This window comes from Canis lupus, chromosome 18, assembly GCF_003254725.2.
Source record: "Canis lupus dingo isolate Sandy chromosome 18, ASM325472v2, whole genome shotgun sequence".
Classification (NCBI taxonomy): Eukaryota; Metazoa; Chordata; class Mammalia; order Carnivora; family Canidae; genus Canis; species Canis lupus.
This window is the reverse complement of record NC_064260.1, coordinates 17904544-17926705: the sequence shown is the minus strand read 5'-3', so window position 1 is coordinate 17926705 and position 22162 is coordinate 17904544. Positions and strand designations below refer to the sequence as shown.

Here is a 22162-nt window from a genome sequence, read left to right as displayed (position 1 = left end):
TTACATTCTATAAGATTTCTTATCTTAAAGTAGTAATTCTCAAGGTGGTGAGGACTGACCAGTGGGACAAATTTTCCATATTGAGGAATACCTATTTGAAAATATACAGGGATACAAGTGGCTCAGTGGATAAGTGTCTGCCTCCAGCTCAGGGGATGATCCTGGTATCCAGGATTGAATCCCACATCAGGCTCCTTGTAGGGAGCCTACTTCTCTCTTTGCCTATGTCTCTGCCTCTCTCTCTTTCTCTCATGTATAAATAAAAATCTTTAAAAAAAAAAAAAGAATATACTGCCTCCTAGATCCGTAGTTTCATCCCCAGGAGGTAAGCTCTGTGGGGAGCCAGTACTATTGATAAGCATTTGTGATATCCTTCATATAAGCTTGGCAGAAAAAAAAGTTGAGAATGTTAGTGTTCTAAGTGATGTAGCAATTCAAGGGTGTGCCAGTCATATGCTCTATTTTGCAGTCTGAAAGGAGATTCATTAAAAGAGCCAATTCTAAGCTTAAGGTAAGCTTGAAAGTGCATTTGAATTAATAGTCTCTGATGTATTAAAGTCCTATGAACACCTGTACCAATTAGGAAATGGAAATATTAGAATGTTTACCCATTTTATTTTTGGCCTATGATCTCTCATGCTCAACTCATGTGGCAAAATTGTTTGATTAAACATATCACTATCCTTCTGACAATGAGTTTTAATATCCCAGGCCACAGCCAATTTTCTCTATTTAAATATAAACAAGCAAAGAAAAATATGATATTATAGCATTTTGGTGATGAAAGACCAGCACATGTATTATTATTCTTTCATGTTAAGAATCACAACAAATCTTAAATATCAAGGAGTTTAAAAATACTTATTTCTATTCCCCCCAAATCTAGGAGTTATAACTAAAGTTCATGCTATAGTAAATAAAAAATTATCATAGAAATGTATATGGATTGAAAATGAAAACAAAACAAAAACCAAACAAACAGAAAACACCTCCAGTTTAACACTGTCAGCATAGAATATTTTATTTTAAACTTGCTGTTCAAACTTTCAAATACAACACATGTGGCAAAGAAACAACAGTTAACACACAACATCTGCCACAATTCTATCTTTGAACTGCCTTTTCTATATTATGTGATATGTTACAATTTCTTTCAATTTCTTACATTCATGGTATTCTTAAAGGCAGCAAATGTCAATTTTTCTGCTTTGAAAACATTTCCATTAATGTTATGAAATTGCTTAAAATGACAACTTTTTCCTTTTGGTATTCTACTGCTGCCCATATCAGTGACATAATTCATATTATTTATAGGTTGTTGAGAGGTATACTGTACTTAACAAATCAACTCCCAACTCTAAGTTAAAATGAACTTCAATCCAAAACAAGCATTTTCCTAAATCAGTATACTCAACTACCTTTCTCAAAAATATTTCCATTCTGAAATAAGTTTCTTTTTGTGTGAGATACAATAGTTTTATCTTTTATTCCTAACAGAACTCATGCTGTACTTTTTTTTCTCAAAATATATTTGATATATTCTGTGCAAAATGTTAAGTTCTGTATAGGTATGTACCTTATCTGAAAAAGTTTATAAAATATAATTCCTAAAAACAACCTCAACATTAGACAATAGAGGAAGAAGAAACATATCAAACAAAGCCTAATTTTTCACATGAGAAAATAAGTATGTTCTTAAAGCTCCAGTAATACATTCCTTGAAAAACCTCAGAATGCACTTTGGTCATTATTAAACATATGAGAACATAGGCAAATAAAACAAGTTGCTTTTGTTGTTTTCTACATAAAGAAAATATACCAAACAATGAGGCTGAATTGAGGCTGATCAAAAGGAATGGTAAGAGCAAAGTGATATTATGACATGGCTCTATTCTCTACACATTCCTGATTTTAAGATTATGACTTGGGGATTAAAACTGCACCAATCAAATAAATCATTTACAATTAAATTCCCTAGAACATGGTAGAAAACGTGAGGATATTCAACATGATACACCTTGCACCAAGAAAATTCTATACTGTTTCAAATAAATTCTTTGTTTTAGAAACTAGATACCCAGTTTAAAAAAAATTGCAAAAACATTTCATGTTTCATGTAATTCCTAATATATTCTTGATTGTACAAATATAACAACTTAAAATCAAGGCCCAATGTAAGATATCATCATATTCGCCCTACCTACCTAACATGCCAACATGATAAGTTCTCATTTGGACACTTGGCAAATTGTGTGTGTGTGTGTGTGTGTGTGTGTGTGTGTAGCATGGGGGAGTAGGTAACTTTCCAGGTTAAAAGCATCTAAAATAGCCCTTATGAAATTGAGGGTAAAGGGGGGTGCACCAGGTTAAGTTTAGAGGATAGAATTTACTGAAGCTCTTTTCTGAAAATCTGGATATAGTTTTATAACTAGCCATCAGAGGAATATTTTATTGGTTCTTAACCTTATTCTTAAGTTGTTCATTTGAGTGTGTATACACTATAGTGTACCATGGGGAAAAATTATTTTACTTGAGTAAACATAACGTACTTTAGTAATATCAATAGGCACTTCACTTGTGAGATGAGTGTATACCTCACTCAAAAGGATACCATATCATGCCCTAGTACACTATAACATATCCCATATAAAGATACGCATTAAAAGTAACAATTTTAAAAAGTGCACATTTTGAGCATGCACAGTTGGAGCTGTGCAAACAGCCCAGTGTTTCAAATAAATACAATTATTACTAGTTAATTTTTATCAAAATATCTTACAGTATGGTAACCATTTACAATTATTGCTCTATTAAGAGTTTTATCATCAAAGAGCACTTGTTGACCTGTTATGTAATACCATATATATTAATACTGAAGGGTGTGTAACTGCAGCTTAATCAGTGTAGATCCTGGCACTGCTCCAAAATAATTCAAGAGAAACCCTGACTGGATCTTGATTTACCAAAGAAGATACTTTCTGTGTTTAGCAGAGTCCAATGCAATATTCCAAAGTCAAAGAAGTTTTCCTCAAGTAAGGCAAGTTCACGGCATTGATGGAGAAACAGTGCTTAGCAATGGCTTCTATTCTCATAATTTGTTATTTTGTCAATTATTTATGAACAATTACCAGGATCTCAAGTATCTGGATATCAGTTTTATCACCCTTGCAACAACTAAAGTACATCGATGCTAAAAATAAAATATAAAGAAAGACTAAAATAAATGTAAAAAACAGTGAACAAGTAAAATAAATATAAGAATTGCACAAGACAGTGTGATGTAAACACTTCAATTTCCCAGCTGAGACTCCTGAAGCAAAGAGTCAGTGACTGCTTTCAGGCAGCTTAGTTGGTACTCTTATTCTGGAAAAGAGGCTACATCTTTTCTCTGAATTGTCATGATTTAATCTTCCACAGCTAATGAAAAGAAAACAGAAGGAGTAACCATTAGAGTCAGTTTTAATACTGCGACTTATTAAATTACATCCCATAATGCTTTTATTTAAATTTCATTCATAAACAAGTATAGTTCTATTATTTTAAACTCTTTTATCCTTTTTTCTTCAAGAAGAATTCACCTTGAAATTAAAAAAGTGAGAATCAGATTTCCCCTGCTTTCTTTTACTGAGAAGTAGCAGTACACACACACACACACACACACACACACACTTGTTTAATACGAAGAGTCTATACTTTATTCACCAAGAGCTGTGCATATGTTGGAAGATGTATGCATTGCTATCTAGTAAATGACATAACTTTTGGTTAAAAAAAGAAATAGGACTCTTTTTTTCTTTTGTATCACCTCAATTAGATTCAGATTATCTGAGTAAAAATAAATACCTTTAATTATTCTATAAAAGAGTCCTATTTTATATGAATACTCTTCTAAATTAGGAGTTCCATCAGCACTGTAAACCAAGAATTCTTCAAGTACAATATTATCAAAATGATTTCATCACTGTGCATATGAGATCTCACAAGACCGATAAGGTAAAATAAATGTCACAAAATGTAACAGGGCACTAAGAAATAAAAAATACCTGGAAGCTCTTACCTTTAAATTAAATCCAAGCAAGTCACTGATAACACCTGAAACAGCTGACAGGATGACAACCTGGGTGATGTTATAAAGCAGTGGATTCATTGTAAGCCCATATAATCTAAAGGGACTGTCCAATTCCTAGCAGAAGAAAAAAAAAATCATGAGCCCAGAAGTTCATTAAGGATTATCAGTTAAACTAATTCAGGGCAACATACAATAAGAATTTTCAAAAACACTTTCAAAAAAACGGTTACAGATTATGGATATTTTTAGAAAGGATAAACTTGATTAAACTTGTAAGAAGTGAATATATTTTTAGGTTTTCTTTTTTTTTTTTTTCAGAAGTGATTTGCACTAAAAGAACTCTATAACCTAAAATTTTAACTCCAATTTCTGTCTTAAATGAATCACTAGTAAAGTATTGGTCTAGTAGCTACCGAGAAGTTTGAAAACATTTTTTAGTATAAGAACAGAAAATGTAAGAGAACAGTATCTTTTTGGAAAAAATTAGAGAAATTTTCTGCATTTAATTATTAAAACATACATAAAACTTTGAGATAATTACTTCTCAAATATTACAAATTGATTGATTCAAAGATTTAATATTCTGTGATTTACTGATTCTCAGATTTAAAGTTATATGGCAAGCCCTGTATTAGGCTCTGGAAAATTAGGATTCAGTCCCTGTGCTGAAGGACCCCTACAGTCTAATAGACATGCAAATAAATAATTCAACTATGAGCCTCCCATAGAAGAGGTATATATGAAAGGTATGGGCCCTAGAGAAAGGTGCCCCTAAAACTTAGTAGGAGGAGATAACAGATACTCCGTTAGACACATGAGAACACGGCACCTCTGAATTGCTACAGGTTGCTCAACATTTTAGAGCCCAAGTGCAAGGAAAGAAGTCCTTCAAAAATTTCTAAAACCTGCTACTTAGGTAAGGGTCATTCTTTATGCAGATTGTACTGACAAACTGGCACCAATGGAATTTAATTCGGGGAGAAGTGTATCAAATGTGCAGATGAGAAGGATCACACGAAGTGGAAGCAATGTGGAAGACAGGCTGGAGAGCTGTGCGACTAGAAGCAGGAAGGCACTGAGGGTTCAAAGGATTGAAGCTCAAGTGAGAGACAATGAGGGTCAGACTTAGGGCAGTACTGACAGGGAAGCAGGGATGTACTAGAAGCTATTTGAGAGGATGAATCAATAGACCTCAGAATTTCTGGGCTGTGAAGAGTGAGAGACAGCAAACAATCTATATTAAGTCCCAGGATTCTGAGTAGAGACTATACAACTGTGTATGATCAAAAAGGATCACATTGTTGTGCTTTGTATTTTAGTTATCTCCTATTTCTCTCTACTCTGGGACTGAAGCTGTTCCTAAGTCTCATCCTGTCTAGCACAGTGCTTACACTCTGAAGACACTGCACACTATGCACTAGAAAGCCCACCCACCTCTTCAGAACCTTGTCAATGCCTAAGGTATACTGTGAGGCAGTATACCCAATTAAGACTTTTTAACTGACTGAAGACATAATTGTAATGTTAGGACACAACTAATCTTGTACAATTTTCTGAACACTTATGAACACTTATGAACAACTCTAAGAATTACATTCAATTTGGTAAAGAAATTGAGATTTTAAAAGATATTTCCCTTTTAGGAAAGTATTATACACACTGCAAAGTAGTATTAAAATATTTTATCAAATTTATCAAGGAGTTATTATTTATCAAATTTATTATTTATCAAATTTTATCAAATTTATCAAGGAGTTATGAAATCAAATATTTTGAAATTATATTTTTTGATTGTTACAAAAGTGATCTGAAAATTTAAATGTTTACTGGTGATATATATTTATTATAAGTATTATAATTATTATGTATTACTACTTTTTAAGCTGACTCAGCCCAAGCAGAAGACTGCTCTGAGAAATACAAAATGAGAAAATTTCCAAATTAACATCAAATCCCCCTTTTTGAAGTCTATTTTAAATTCTAGGAGACAAAATTTCCAAAGATGCCAACCTTTAACAATACTTTAAACATTATTAAAGTCTTAAATGTTCAGAAGTTATTAAAATTTTAAAATGAAATGATTTGATTACTTTGGTTAGTTTTACAGTAAAAGTAAAATGTACACAGCATAAGTGTGTTCAAATGTAATTTGGAAACAATCTGGATAAATCATAAAAACCAAACACAAGGTTGGAGCTGCAAACAAAAGACTCCGATATAATGTCAGAATAGCATATCCTACGCTAGCTATATCCATTTTCAATTTTATTTTTACCTTTAGCAGTTTAGTAGCCAGCTTTAAGACATTATTCACTAGTGTCAGTTCCTCTTTTTTGTTAGGTTTCTTCTCCATTTTCAAGTAGAGGTTTATCTTTTTATAAAAAAAAGGAATGAATAGTTAAAAATACTTAAAATTACAATAAATACTCATTTTTAAAAGGAACTGAAATATTAATGGTGGTTCTTTGGTTACTGAGATTACAAATGACATTAATATTCTCTTTCATACTTACTGCATAGTACAAATTTCCTACAATAAACATGTTATTTTATAATAAAACAAGAACTTATTTAAACTTTTTAAATATTAACAAAAGCTGGCAAAAGAAAGGCAAACTGATGTCATTACTTAATAGGTGAAACACTTTCATCCCAGAGTCAAAGCAATCTAAAGTAAGATCTAAGGTAAATCAATTGGTTTGTTTGCCACTCTCCTTCTTCCCTTTAATTGAGCTTCTGTGTTACTCAAAAAGTTTTCACTGGTTGTAAGTTTCTTTGAATAATTTCTATGACAAGGAAGGAAAACACTAAACAAATTCATACAAAATAAAGTTAACCATCAAAATTATTATGCTCTACCTTCCTAATGAATAAAAATTCATACTTATTCAAATACAGCCCTACTACACTGCAAAGCAAACGTATCCTGCTAATGGTTTAAAATTCATCATTTCTAGAAACAGTACTTCCTTCTTGTCAAATAAAAGTGATACAGAAAAACAGCAGATTAGATTTGAAACCTGCATCAAGGCAGGAACACTGCAATCTGCAAGTCCTGCTTTGTAACAGAAAATGCAGACATAACAGGTTCCTAAAAAAATTGACGTAAATGAAAAGATTTTTAGTTTAATATGTAGATTAAAGACATCAATTTATAACAGAATAAACATGCATTCTCACCTGTTCAGTAAGTAATATTGAGGTATTGCTATACTTTTTACTTGTTTCTGATCCAAGGGTAACAAATCTTAGCAGAAAAAGCGTTAACGAGATGCACCAGATCACTAGTTCCCAATTGTAGTGGCAATCAAGGAAGATCTCATGAACATGAAGCAACTAAAGAGTGTATGAAAAAGGCAAGAGGAAGCAGCAATGTGATTAAAGGAATTTCTTTTTAAAAGGAAGTTACACTTTATTTCATACAAACTGATCATGAATGCAGTAGCACATTTTAAAAACACTCCACATTTATTAATAGGGACTATTTCAAACACATAAAATGTATAATATAATCAAAACCCGTGACTAGAGTGGTAGAGAGGGTAGCTGTCGTATTACTAATTTAAATACCCCTAAGGTAATAAATATCATATGTACAATGCTTGCTCTAATTTTTGAAATATACACTTTATCAGATTAGGAACAGTACTTTTCAGAATTAGGAATCTCCACTGAAATTCACCAATTTGGTTTCTGCAGCTGTTGATCCTGAAAGAGCTCAAACCAGATTCAGGGATTTTCTAAATTATAAATCTTTGCAGTCCAGGGATAAACTATATTGGTTATGGCATATTTATTGTTACTAAGTTGCTGGTTTCATCTTGCTACTACTTTGAAGTTAACAAGAAAAATTAGTTCCTATTTCCCATTCTCACACTCTCTCTCTGGCAATTGATACCAAGATCCTGTTAGTCACCTAAAATAAGGAATATTCCCTTTTTCTACCCCCTATTCGCTAGATGTTTCGTGTAGGATTAGAATTAGCTGTTCACTTGAATAATTGGCAAAATTCAACTGTAAAGCCATATGGGTCTACAGGATTTTTGCCAGTGGCAATTTTTAAACTATTGAATCAATACCGTTTTATAGTTACAGGTCTCCTCAGGTTTTCAATTACTTTTTGAGTCAGTTTTAATAAATTATGCACTTGTACAAAATTGTTCACACCTATGGTTTCAACTTTAATGATATAAAGTAACATATATTGTTAGCATTCTTTAAAAAACTTCTCAACTGGGCAGCGTGGGTGGCTCAGCGGTTTAGAGCTGCCTTTGGCTCAGGGCGTGATCGTGGAGACCCGGGATCGAGTCCCACATCAGGCTCCCTGCATGGAGCCTGTTTTTCCCTCTGCCTGTGTCTCTGCCTCTCTCTCTCATGAATAAATAAGTAAAATCTTAAAAAAAAAAAAACCTTCTCAACTGTGCCAGTAGCTTATTAATGCACCTTTTCTTTTTAAATCTTTGTTATTTGCATGTTTTAAAATTTCTAAACACATGAGTTTTTGTGTAGCTGTCACTGTTTTCTACTGTAACTGCATTAGTTGGATCAAAGGGTCTGTATAGTTTCAGCTGAGGATTACTTTATGTCCAAGTACACGGGAAAGTTTTATAAACTGTCCTTATGCCTCAAAAGAAAATGTGTTCTTGGATTCTAGAACAAAATTTTAATATTCTTGTTTACATATATATCTTCATTATATTCTGAAAAAATGTGTTGAGACCTCCCAATGAGGTTTTTTCCTACAATTTCTCACCTTAGTGCTATTGATTTTGGCTATCTATACATACATTTGACGTTATATTACAAGGGAATTATTAGGTCTTCCTGATGAATATCGTCTTTTTTGTCAAGCTTCCCTTTATCCCCCCATTGTACTTAGACTACCGTCCATTTCATCTGATATTAAGGTGAACTCACTGGCTTCCTTTTGGCTAGTATTTGCCTAAGGTATCTTTTTCTATCCTACAATCAAAACCTTTCAGAGTTATTATGTTCTATGTGGCTTTTGTAGATAGGCATAGAAAGGTTTTATATTCATAGGAGTCAGACCTACTACAGGATGTACTTCAGGAACATGGAAATTATACCCAAAAGAAAAGGCGGAGATGCAATAAGGAATTCTGAGTACAGAAATCAGTCTTTTCCTCTTGGGTGCTTTTACGATTTTTCTTTGTTTTTGGTGTTCTGCAGTTTCTCCAAATCATGTCTAAGTGTGGATTTACTTTTATTGCTTCTTCTCTTCCTTGTTGTGCTTTCTAAATCTGAAATTAATGTTTTTCATCAATACAGAAAAACTCTTAGCCACTATCTCTCCAAGTACTGCCCTCCTTCTCCTTCCCATCTGGAACTCCTACTGAGTATTTGTTAGATTTCCCGTATATATGTCTCAATCTCCTTTTCATATTTCCATCTCTTTATCTCCATTCTATATTATGGATCTTCCATCTCTTTCTTTTTAAAGATTTCATTCATTCATTCATTCATTCATTCATTCATTCATTCATTCATTCATTGAGACACAGAGAGAGAGAGAGGCGCAGAGACACAGGCAGAGGGAGAAGCAGGCTCCATGCAGGGAGCCCGACATGGGACTCAATCCCAGGTCTCCAGGATCCCACCCCGGGCTGCAGGCGGCGCTAAACCTCTGCGCCACCAGGGCTGTCTGCCCCCTCTTCCATCTCTCATTCATGGTTTTCAGCTGTCTTCAATCTATTTATTGTTTAGTGTGTTTTAAATGTTAATAACTGTATTTTTCTTTTCTCTGAAGTCCCTCCAGTTCTTTTTCAAATCTGTCTGTCCTTTTTTCCTAGTGTTACCTATGTCTTTATCTTATAGTTCCTATCTGATCAGTCTATTATCTGACATAGCCGGAGATCTAATCCTGCTGTTGGTTGATTAACTCACTCATGGTGGACTGTCTCTTCGCAGTGTTTTGAAACCTGAAGGGGCTTCATCTGTGGAAATCCTAGGAGGCCTAGGTTGAGGTCATATCCCCCCAAGAACAATCTTGGTTTTGCTTCTGCCAAATACCCAGGTATCCAGGAACCTAGGACCACTTTTCTTATTAACTTCTTGATACAGAAGTTACAGAACAAGATCTGTAATGTACATTTTGAACCCGGAAACTACAATAAAGGCAGACCTACAGTTATATATTCTTAGAAGAGAGACCTACTCCCTCCTATTCTTGTCCGAGTCCAGGCAGAGTCAGATGGGCTTTCTTACTGTCCTCTGTGCCGGTGAGCAGACGGTATTTCTTACTTTACCTTCTCACCGGGACTGTAGTTGTTCAAGGGGCAGCATGTATTAGGAGGTATGTAGACTGAGGCCTCATTTTCTGTCCTCTTGGCACAGAATCTCAAGTCTCTAGGACACTAAACTAAGATTGACCATGTAACCTCATCTTATCCAAGGGCTGCCCCAAGCATTAACATATACACTTAATTGCTCTGTTTTTAAATTTTATCCTTAGTTTTGGCCCCTTACTGTCTTATAAACTCAGATATGTATGTAATATGTATATAAAAAAGCTTATATATGTATATTAAAAAGCTGAGGTTTTTTTTTCTCCCTCCTCCCCTCCAGCATTGTACAGTGCTTTAAAGCAGAAGAATCTTCAGGTAATCTAGTATGTCATATTAAAATGGAAGTTTAATTTTATAACCTAGAATATCCTGAGATATTTTGTGCTTCTTGACTAATCTTGGCCAATGAGTTCCTTTTTAGAGCCTGAGGCAGTTAAGTCACAGTGACGATTCAGATATAAAATGAAAGAATTAGTGCTAAATGTGAATAAATCAGAGATTCATGAAAAATGGTCTGAAACAATCCCATAATTCTAGTCACTCATATGTTTGTTTTGGGAAATAAAGATAACCAAGTGAATGGCAGATAAAAACTAATTCCTATACAGTCAATCAACAGACATCTGAGAACACTAGCCACTGTTCATGACATAGAGTTGAATTAGACACATATATTTATTCTATGAAAAAAAAACTGGAAAAAAGCCCATTTTAAAACTTATATTACTAGGTGTATAGGTACTTTGGTTGTTTATTAGAAAGCCTTCTGGAGTTAAATAATTATAAATGTGATTATCTAATTTCTACACATTGGAACAAGTCAACTCACCTGGGCACAACAGATAAACACAACTGATATAGTCAACAAGAAAGCAGATGAAACTATTACATCAACTGATCGCTGAGGACCTCGACGCTGGGGAAAAAAAAGGGAAAACATTTTTAAATATATTTACTAATTAGCAGCTAATTCCATGCTTTCAATTAAAGTGTTGATCCATCCCTGCAGGTTGATCAAAGCTTACAATGTTGAAAATATACCTAATTTGTCAGATGAATTTAATTACAAAGTGTTACTATTTCCTGAGGATTGGCAATACAGTGTAATGAGGAATATATAGCACAGAATTCACGGCGTAACTTCCACATTTTTCATTTAATTTCAAACAGTCATCATTTATTCAACAAATGTTTCTTGAGCACCTGTTCAGAACGAGGTGCTGTGTTAGGTACTGGAAATAGAGCAGAGAGTGAAATAGACATGGCCCTATCTTCACAGGAGCTAGCAGGGAGCCACACAGCAAGCTTATAACCACAGCTATATGTGATCGGTTGTAATGAGCGCTATTAAAGGAAAGGTAAAGGATGCTTTGAGAAAACTGGTAGGGAATTTGTTGTAAACATGACTTCCTTAGGGAGACCTTTCCAGGCCCGCACTCCTAAGTCTCAATTACGAGTTAGGAAGATCTCCCTAATAAAGTGTTATTCATGCCAAAATAAGATGTCAGGGTATGATGGCACATGGCAGCATTCCTGGCAGAAGGAAGGGCAAGTGAGAGCACAAAACAGGAAAAATACTATCGCATTCAAAGAACTGAAGCGGTCTAGTGTGGCTGGAATGGAGAGAGGAAAGTGCTTCAAAATGAAACAAGAGAGAGAGGCTTTCCTCAAGAGCTAGGTCACGAAGGGAATTACAGGCCTCGTTCAGATTTTGTTCTTTAGCTTAAGAGCAATGGAGAACCTCCAAAAAGTTTTAAGAATTATATGATGAAACTACATTTTGAAAAGATCACTGGTGGCAGACTGAGGAATGTATTGGAAGGAGGAAAGCTGAATGCAGAAAGGCCAGTAACAGGCAACTACAGCTATAAAAAGCAGATGACTGACGGTTTTAATTAGGGTGGCAGATATGGAAACAAAGAAAAGTAAATGGACCCAAGATATATTTTGGAAGTAGAAGGGGTGGGAAATGGTGATAAGTTGGATATTGGAAATGCAAGAGAGGGAAGTAAATATCAAAGATAATTCCTAGGTCTAGGGCTACATGTTTCCCTTGTTGAAATGTAAGCTCCTAAAGGTAAGGACTTTCATGTTATCAGTAGTGGATATTACATGGTTAACATTAAATAGAACAATGTACAAAAGAATGTAACACCAAGTTAGAGTTGATAATGAGGAATTACAGGTGGCTTCTTAGTAAGCCACATAACAAAGATCATATCCATCCCTCCATACGACAGGAAAGTCACACTGAGCAAAATAATCCAAGCCAATTTTTAGCATTTCCCAATGGAGTCTTACAAGTTATATCAATGAAAAGAATAATGCATTTTTTAAACAGAAGGGTAGACAGTGCAAACTTTTTTTTTTTTTTTTTACTTCTTTCATTGTTACTTCAAAAAAAAAATAAAGATCTAGGTTTATTAGAGGGTTTCTGGTCTTTGGGTCAACTTTATTTAAGACCTGATTACGTCATGCATAATGAAAATCACTGTGTCTTAATGCAGCAAAGAAATAATCCTCAAAAGAAGTGCTTTCCTAAACCTAATTCAGATGTTTCCCATTTCCCTCCTAAGTTTTTATATCTTACTTCTATAATTAGGAAAGTTATTTAAAAAGATTAAAGGAAAAGAACAGCATGAAAAGAATGACTTAGAATTGCAAGCGAATAGTAATAGACCACTTCAGTGAGGCTAAACTCACCGATTAGTTTTTTTAATTCTTTTTTAAGCAGTGGGCTCCCTCTGCTGGTTTCTGATAACCATTCTAGATAGAAATAAAATCTTTAAGCTTTCTTATGAGTAAATGTGGTGAGATTTATGAAGAAAAGATAAATGTCAAACCTAAAAAAACAAATCATACAGATAAACAAACAACCAGAATCAGACCTATAAATACAAAGAACAGACTGATGGTTGCCAGAGCTAAGGGGGATAGGGATGGTCAAAATGGGTGAAGGGTAGTGGGAGGTACAGGCTTCCAGTCACAGAAAGAATAAGTCCCAGGAATAAATGGCACAGGTTAGGGCACATAGTTTATGGTAACTGTATTAATGCTGTACGGTGACAGGTGGTAGCTACTATACTTGGTGGTAAGAACAGCATAACCTACAGAAAAAGTGAATCACTATGTTGTACACCTGAAACTAACGTAATATTGTATGTCAACTATGCTTCCGTTAAAAAAAATTAAAAAAAAGATACATTTAGAACCATCTGATCTTGGAAAAATCTACCTAAAATGTATTTAAGCCGTTCAGACCTCTGGTGTTTTACTCTAAAGAACAAGTTAAACATTTATTTCGGATTTCTGCATATGGATTAAAAAGAATACTAAGTATGGCCACATAGTACCATGTTAGTACACAGGTAACTATACATTTAGACATAAATACATATTGATAAAAAGACTGAAACTCAAAAAAAAAAAAAAAGACTGAAACTCTCAGAGGAAGTTAGCATGTTAACAGTATTTTTATCACCAGCATTCTACCTTAAGATAGGACCGGAGAGAGAGCCACATTTTTATATTCTGTACTTTCTTCAAACGGAAATGAGGAACTTCAGATTTTCGAGCTCTCCTTGCTGATGTTAAATGTCCAAAGAGTTTTGCAAAAAGTAATCGCTAAAAAAGATTAGGATAGGATTAACTTTCAAGTAGATTACCACAGAAAAACAAAAATTGACAAAATATGGCTCGTTATGATTTTCTTTGGTTAAGTACTACAAAAACAAAACAGGAAAATAGCAGATCAAAATGATTTAATGAAATACTAAAATACTTCAGAAATTCTTTAAATATTATGAAAAGTATTCTCTATTCTGAATTTTGTACTATACCCACCTGTTTATAAGTTCTTTCTGCTACACAGAGCAAAAAAAAGAAAATCCACACTAGAGACACACGAACCACAAAACTTATTATAACCATAGAAAGAACTATGACATCTTCATTAGAACCAAATGCAATCACATAAAGTTCTGAAGCAGAATGTGCTGTGAGTTGTTCCAAGTCTGTAGCTTGGGAGAGTCGGAAAACAAATGGAGTTAAACCCAGGATTAGAGAGATTGCATTTCCAAAAATCTGGTATCCTATTCCTGGTATATGGTTGTTCACCTTTATAGAGAAAGAAAAAAAAATTGTACATAAATTTTATCTACAGCAAAATGAATTTCTATTAAGCATTATCCCATTTATAGCAATATGAAATCATTTTGTTAAAATCAGTTTTAATACATGAATTATGAAATATAAATTTATTCAAAGTTTGAAGTATATTACAGTCAAATTGTAAGTCATTAGGTCTTCAAGCTTTTTTTTTTTTAAGATTTTATTTATTTATTCATGAAAGACACAGAGAGAGAGAGGCAGAGACACAGGCAGAGGGAGAAGCAGGCTCCATGCAGGGAGCTCAATGCGGGACTTGATCCCAGGACTCTAGGATCACACCCTGAGCCGAAGGCAGGCACTAAACTGCTGAGCCACCCAGGAATCCCCAGGTCTTCAAGTTTTTAAAAATAGATTATTGGATTTTTTTTTAAAGATTTTATTTATTCATTCATGAGAGACACACAGAGAGAGAGGCAGAGACATAGGCAGAGGGAGAAGCAAGCTTCCTCTTCCTGCAGGGAGCTCAATGTGGGACTTGATCCCAAGACTCTGGGATCATGACCTGAGTCAAAGGCAGACGCTCAAGCGCTGAGCCACCCAGGCATCCCTCATTATCAGATTTTTTTTTTTAATTTTTTTTTTTTTAATTTACTTATGATAGTCACAGAGAGAGAGAGAGAGGCAGAGACACAGGCAGAGGGAGAAGCAGGCTCCATGCACCGGGAGCCCGACGTGGGATTCGACCCTGGGTCTCCAGGATCGCGCCCTGGGCCAAAGGCAGGCGCCAAACCGCTGCGCCACCCAGGGATCCCCATTATCAGATTTTTAATTCACTAAATAGATGCAAAAGAATGAACCATCTTGGTCTTACCTAGATCTGGAAAAAAAAAATTCTATGTATGTCATTATTTCAAAAGTTAGAAATATTCAAAAATACTTCAGTATTAAAAAGAATGAGATCTCATTTCCACTTAAACTTGGTTCATAAAAAGAAAAATCAAGAGTTTTATTTGACAAACTTGCAACTTGTGTTTTCCTTCAAAGAGTTCAAAATACAAATGGGTATCTCCTTAAACTCTCAAACCATTTTAGAAGAGAGAGTATGTTAGGGAAAAAAATTAAGTAAGAAAGAGGGGAAAAAGGAATTATAAAAAAGGAAATTGGAAATTTAAATAATGGAAAATAATAAGACTGGTAGGAGTATGAGGGATCTTAAATACCAGCTAATTTTTTATCATCATATTATCCATTCTGTAAATGACCTGCTAGTTCACAGCTGTTAAGGAATGGAGCACCAACTATATCCAAATCTCCAGAGACTCCTTCTGCATATGCATTAGGAAGGAGATCAATTTCTAGCACGGTTACTTTTAATTTCTGTCCTCCATGAAGTATGCACAATAGTTCTAACACAATGAACAAAAGACAAGAAATTTAGAATGGGAAGTTAAATTATGACTAGCTGTCCAGAAGAATCAGATAAAATTTAAAAAGTGTAATGATCTGATAAAAGACACAATTTAATAGGAACTGAAATTAAAACCCTTACTATTTGTACTCCACCTCCTCACACTGCTCAAGATTTTCACACCACTAGCTGCATCACTTCTATATATTTAAGTGGGCAAGGAAGTATCATACAAATATTTTACTTTGAATTTTGAGAGTACTAATAAATAAATGAAGCAGGAGGGATGATACAGGAGAAAAATAAGCCTTCAGCAACACTTGTGTATCTAGTGCCTCCTCAGTCTGATCCATAAAAAACAAAAGAAAGAGTAACATAAAATAAAGAAATTTTACATTGTTTCATCTAATCTTGGTTAGAAGAATGAAAACATTAAAAGATGACAGTGGATTGGTGAGAAATCACCATTTAAATCACAGTGCCAAATATACATAACTTCTTGAAGTTGAAGAAATAAGGTTAAGTTGTAAATATAACATCCTAGTAATTATTTAATACATAAATAACCAATGTCTTATTCTTGAACTAAAAGAATAAAATTTAAAAACTCACTCTGTTCATTATCATTCCACTGATTTCAAGCACAGACATGTCTGCTTTCTTACAGTCATTGCCTTCCCATACTATAGCACTGATTTTTTCTAATCCTGGGTGGGAACTATGCAGCCAGGGCAAATGACTCTATAAAAAAGAAACAGAAATCAGTGAATACATTTATCACATCTCATAAATAAAACATGTGTGTGTATATATATAAACTACACTAAAAAACAAATTGATGAATACATTTATATTTTATAAATAGAACACACATATACATATTTCTCTGAATATGGGTATATGTGTATTTACAAATACTCAAAATCAGTGACTCTAGAATTCTGTTAATATTAATTAGCACATACATTAAGCAGATGGCATATGAAATTACACAGTCATAAAGAAGTTAAGAACCTCCTATAACAGGTATTAGGCAAACTAATTGTTCAAAAATCCTTTAAAATGTATCAGCAAAAGCACTTAGTTGTCAATTTGTCTACATAGCTACGAATATGCTCCTGTTCCAAGACAAATGGATATCAGTTTGTTCTTATTACTGACTCTCCAGCTTATAGTCATTCAATACAAAAGCAGATGACAGGTATGGCTTAAACCTCTTTGAAAGATGAAACGGTGATACAATCTCATCCTGAAAGAGACTCTCCCTCACACCCTCAGCCTCAGTATCTAATTGAGTTACTTTTCTGATATTTTAATCTAGAGATTCCCCAGAGGATTAACTTAACTTTTTTTCCCCCTTAAATATTGCTAATAGAAGCATATGGAACTATAAGTACTCTCCCAAGAATTAAGCACCTCTCAGTTTTTCAAGGAAAAGAAAAGAACAATTGAGAGTGTTAATACACAGGATCAGATGCTTAAGTTTGGGGTGTTTGGTTTGTTTAGGTTTATATTTAAAAAAACAAAACTGTGGAGCTCCTGGTTGTCTCTTTTGGTGGAGTGTGCAACTCTGGATCTTGGGGTCGAGAGTCTGAGCCACACATTTGGGTGCAGAGAGTATTTAAAAATAAAACCTTTTAAAAAATAAATAAAAGTTCAAAATAGGATAGTCGGGATTAAAAATAGCAACAAAATGAATACAAAACTAATCTTTACATTATCAGACATAAGAGAAGTTAACATTAAAAGATGAGACCCCAAATGGATGAATCTGTTTATGTTACAAGTATTGCTATTTTTATAATTTATTTCATTAAAATAACTTCTAACAATAAACAGAAGAACCTACTATAGTTATATTCATCCTTGGAAGAACAAAAATGTGATTAAAATATGGTAAAGATATGTATTTGAAAACTTAAGGAATATAATATTTTCCTGTAGGGAGAATAAAATTACATTGATTCATTTTGATTAAAGATATAATACTTTAATAGTATGTAAGAAAACAGAAATGGGTAATTATTAGCATTCTGACATACATTAATTTTCTTTATGTAAAGCTAGATACACCATATTTACTATAAATAGAATAAACAGTGATGAATAATTATAGACAAACCATAATGCCAGTAGCCATATTATTGGCAAGGCTCTTTTACATTTAGTTTATTTGACTATGAAAAAGTTTCCATTAAAAATTTATCTTTTCCAAAGATATAATATTTTAACATACATTAACCATCAAAGCATATATTTCACTACTGGAGAGCCTTAAAAACTGTAAGATACTAGTTATTAACTATTCACTTAATTCCACAAATGAATATTCCACAAAATATTCTAGCTAGGATAGAAGTAATCTGTGCCAAAATACATATCAAACTTTCCATGGAAATCTAGTTAATTATGAAACAGAACAGAACTGAAAAGACAGAACAAGTGGGAGAAATTGAATGCAGAATGTAAAGTCTGAGAGGTGAGGTTTCAACCACTGATTTACAGGCTTCTAATCTTTTTAAACTCTCAAGTCTGTTAACAGTAAATTAATGGCTTCCCGATTACATGAAGCAAGGCTTATCAAGAAAGTCTACCTAGAGACAGAAATAGAATTCAAGAAGCTCTTCACCCTCCTTCCAAAAGTATTCATTTTGCCCAGCTACCTTTGCAGTTGTTTTAACTAGTGTCTGATATCATCTTTCTGTTTCTAGAAAGCCAGAAGGCAGGTGAAAAGACAGCAACCAGAAACTGGTGAATTTAAAGAGTTAACTGAAAAACAAACAAACCACCCTGTATCTCTGTGTGTGAACATAGATACACCCTGAATCTGTGTGTGTGAAATATATTCTGAAACAACAGTCTTGTAGAAACATGCACTGCCTACAGTGTGTCAAGAAGAGCACTGCAGGAAACACTTTTTCAAAAAGGCTCAAGGAAAACATCAGGGCAAATAATTCTATTTCAAAAATCTCAACTACTGCCTGAAAACCTTAACACTTAAATGGTGGTACGTTTTATTTCAAGTAAATTCACCATGACAACTGCTTCACTGGGGTTTCTACCTGTGGGAACTGTACCCATGAAAATTTGGCTTTACCTACTGAAAAATGAATCTCACTTGAATATGGCCTCATACTTTATTATATACTCAGCCATGACTAGAGGAGAGCAATTTTCTGCTGTAGAAATGTTTCAGTGATTATTGCCAAAGAAAATAAAATAAAACAAAACTACAAATTTGGTAACATCCTGACTAGAACATCCTGACTAGAATGGATGGATACAAATGCTCAGTTTCTTCACAAGTTGGGATTTTGCAGTCTCTATGGTGGGCAGAAAAACGGCCCTCCAAACCTAATACAGACTTTAGTCATAAGAGAAAAAAACTGGTAGCTTTGCATTAAAGGGAGCTAATTTCCATTACATGGCTACTATTAAAACTGAAAATATAAACTTATTTTTTAGAAGCCTGAGAATAATAAATGTGTGTAAAATCATGTCTTGAATTCAAAAGCAATAGCAATGTAAGCCTATGGTACTATAATATGCAGAGTGGAACATTAAAAATCTTACTAAAAAAAAAAGCAGAGTGGTATGATAGATTTAGGGCCAATTTATTCTGTATAGCATGCATTAAAAACAATTTGGCATGCTTTGAAAAAAAATTTATTTCCTTTCACTCAATCTTTGTTAAACACCTACTATGTACTAAGCGCTGTGTGAGTCAGCATGAGGAAAGAACACATGGTCCCTGCTTCTATGCTTTTTTTATGGAATCACTGGGAAAATAGCTCTGTGGCATTTTCCTAAACTTCAATTCCAGTTATTATGCTCAGTGAGGTAGATGAATATCCCGATGACTCATCCAACACCCTATTCTCATGGGCTGTTCATTGTTTTCTTCACTTCTTAAATTCCAGTAGACCTTCAGCTACTCCCATGGCCACAGCCTGAACCTTGTCAACACACCGAAATGTTCGACTTGCTCGACTTCTGAACTAAGTCTTCAACCACAACTCCTTTTTTCAGGTGTCTCAAATCTTCAATTCTAAAACCCTTCTAAACACACCTATCCTTCAATCCATCTGTCCCTTCTTGGTTTCATTTCCTTCTTCAAACTAAGAAGTCTGGATTCTTACCATATCCATTACTCCCTGGCCTCTCCTGTCCCCTGAGTAGCAACTATTTACTGAGCACCTACATTGTGTGACTCTGGTGCATTATTTAGTTCCAAGCTCCAATTTTTCTCATCTATAAAATAATTATATAAATACATTAAAAAATGCACCACAATGTCATAGGTTGTGAGAATTACATGACATAATGCAGCAAGATTATTTTGCACAGTGCCTGGCAGATAGTGAATGCTTTTTGAATGTTTGCTATTCTTGATTACCACAACTGAACTCCAGAGAGTATCACACAACTGTGTGGATTGGGCAACCACAAATTCCTGGCTTCAGATTCCAGCTAGACCCTCAACAATGCGGCAGTGTGACGCTAAATACATGCACACATACTCTCCATTTCCCACAAGTGATAACTTTGAGCCTTCATCACCATCTACAAGCCCCCAGTCCTATCATCTCTCTTATCGTTAATAGACCTCCTGCACCTTCATCATTCTACTCTATGCACTTCTCCTCTTCCTTCTATTTCAGCAAAAGATGTGTTCTCCTTCCTACTGAAGGCAAAACTTCCTAATTATGCTTCCCCTCCAGAATCATAAGAAATCTCATTCAACAACTTCTTCTCTTATAGCTCTTCCATCCTTCCCTCCGGTTTTCCCTATGTATACATATACACGCTCAAGTGGCTCACATCTCAGGGTAAGGGGACCAAAACATTTTGTCAATTCTATTTATCTTTTAACAATGTTTATGGCTTAATTTGTGGCCCCAAATTTTAAAATTTTAGGATATTTGAAATTTATCATTTTTGATATTTGTGTTTTTGTTTTTTTTTTTATCTTCTTTAAAAAATTCTTCTCTTGGGGCGCCTGGTGGCTCAGTCAGTTAAGCAGGTGACTCAGTTTCAGCTGGTCATGATCTCAGGGTTGTGAGACTGAGCTTGATATGGGGATTCATGCTGAGCATGAAGCCTGCTTGGGATTCTCTTTTTCCCTCTCCCTCTGCCCTGGAATATATTTTTGTATGTGAAGAATCATTTGACCTATAACTATATACAGAAGAGTCCATCCTTTCCCCACTGGCTGTAATGCCACTTATGTATTAGGGATCCATATAAACACATACTACTTTGGGGTATTTTATTCTGTCCCATAGGTCTATTTTTGTATATGCTGCCTTGGTCTGCTTGGGCTGCTATAACAAAGTATCATGGACTGGATGGCTTACAAACAACAGATAGGGCAGCCCCGGTGGCTCAGCGGTTTAGCGCCGCCTGCAGCCCAGGGCCTGATCCTGGAGACCCAGGATCGAGTCCCACATCAGGCTCCCGGCATGGAGCCTGCTTCTCCCTCTGCCTGTGTCTCTGCCTCTCTCTCTCTCTCTCTGTGTCTCTCATGAGTAAAACAAAACAAAACAAAAAAAAAGAAACAAACAAAACAAAACAAAACAAAAAACAAAACAACAACAACAACAAAACAGATATCTATTCCTCACAGTTCTGGAGGCTGGAAGTCCAAAGATCAAGATGCTGGCAGATTTGGTGTCTGATGAGATCCTACTTCCTGGTTCACCTCCTGGTTTTTATAGTCAAAAAGACTAAACTCTTTTTGCTGTAACCTCACATGGTGGAAAGGCCAAGGCAGCTCTCTGGGGTATCCTTCCTAGAGCTCTACCCTTATGACCTAATTACCCCCCAAATGCCCCATCTCCAAATACCACTACCTTGGGCATTTGGTTTCACCATATGAACCAGTGGCTGGGAGGGGGTGGGCACAAACATTATGCAGTCCATAGCATACAACTATCCCATACTACCTTTATTACTATACTTTTTTAAAATTTAAATTCAGCCAACGTATTGTACATCATTAGTTTCAGATGTAGTGTTCAATAATTCATCAGCTGCCTATAACACCCAGTGCTCATCACATCACATGCCCTCCCCAATGCCCATCACCAGTTACTCCATCCATCCACCCACCTCTCCTTCTGCAACCCTCAGTTTGTTTCCCAGAGTTAAGAGTCTCATATGGTTTGTCTCCCTCTCTTATTTTTTCCCATTCAGTTTTCTCTCCCTTCCTATACTTTTAAAATAAATTTTTATATCCAGTTGGAAAAGTCTCCCTGTTGTTCTCTTAAA

The 22162-nt window shown here is 34.7% G+C and overlaps 1 protein-coding gene across 5 annotated transcripts in view; it reads right to left on the bottom strand.

Annotated features, from left to right (window-relative positions):
- Positions 1-995: 995 nt before the first annotated feature.
- The window catches only part of PHTF2 (putative homeodomain transcription factor 2), a 113621-nt gene continuing 92454 nt past the window's right edge, over positions 996-22162 (bottom strand). For all 5 annotated transcript variants that reach the window (XM_025449382.3, XM_049096415.1, XM_035701396.2 and 2 more), the window contains 8 exons: positions 16505-16633; positions 14218-14490; positions 13867-13998; positions 11204-11290; positions 7250-7405; positions 6345-6440; positions 4058-4183; positions 996-3417 (listed from right to left, as the gene is read on the bottom strand). In XM_025449382.3, the coding sequence (XP_025305167.1) occupies positions 3397-3417; positions 4058-4183; positions 6345-6440; positions 7250-7405; positions 11204-11290; positions 13867-13998; positions 14218-14490; positions 16505-16633 (1020 nt within the window). In that variant the 3' untranslated portion in view covers positions 996-3396. The remainder of the gene's footprint in view (positions 3418-4057; positions 4184-6344; positions 6441-7249; positions 7406-11203; positions 11291-13866; positions 13999-14217; positions 14491-16504; positions 16634-22162) is intronic.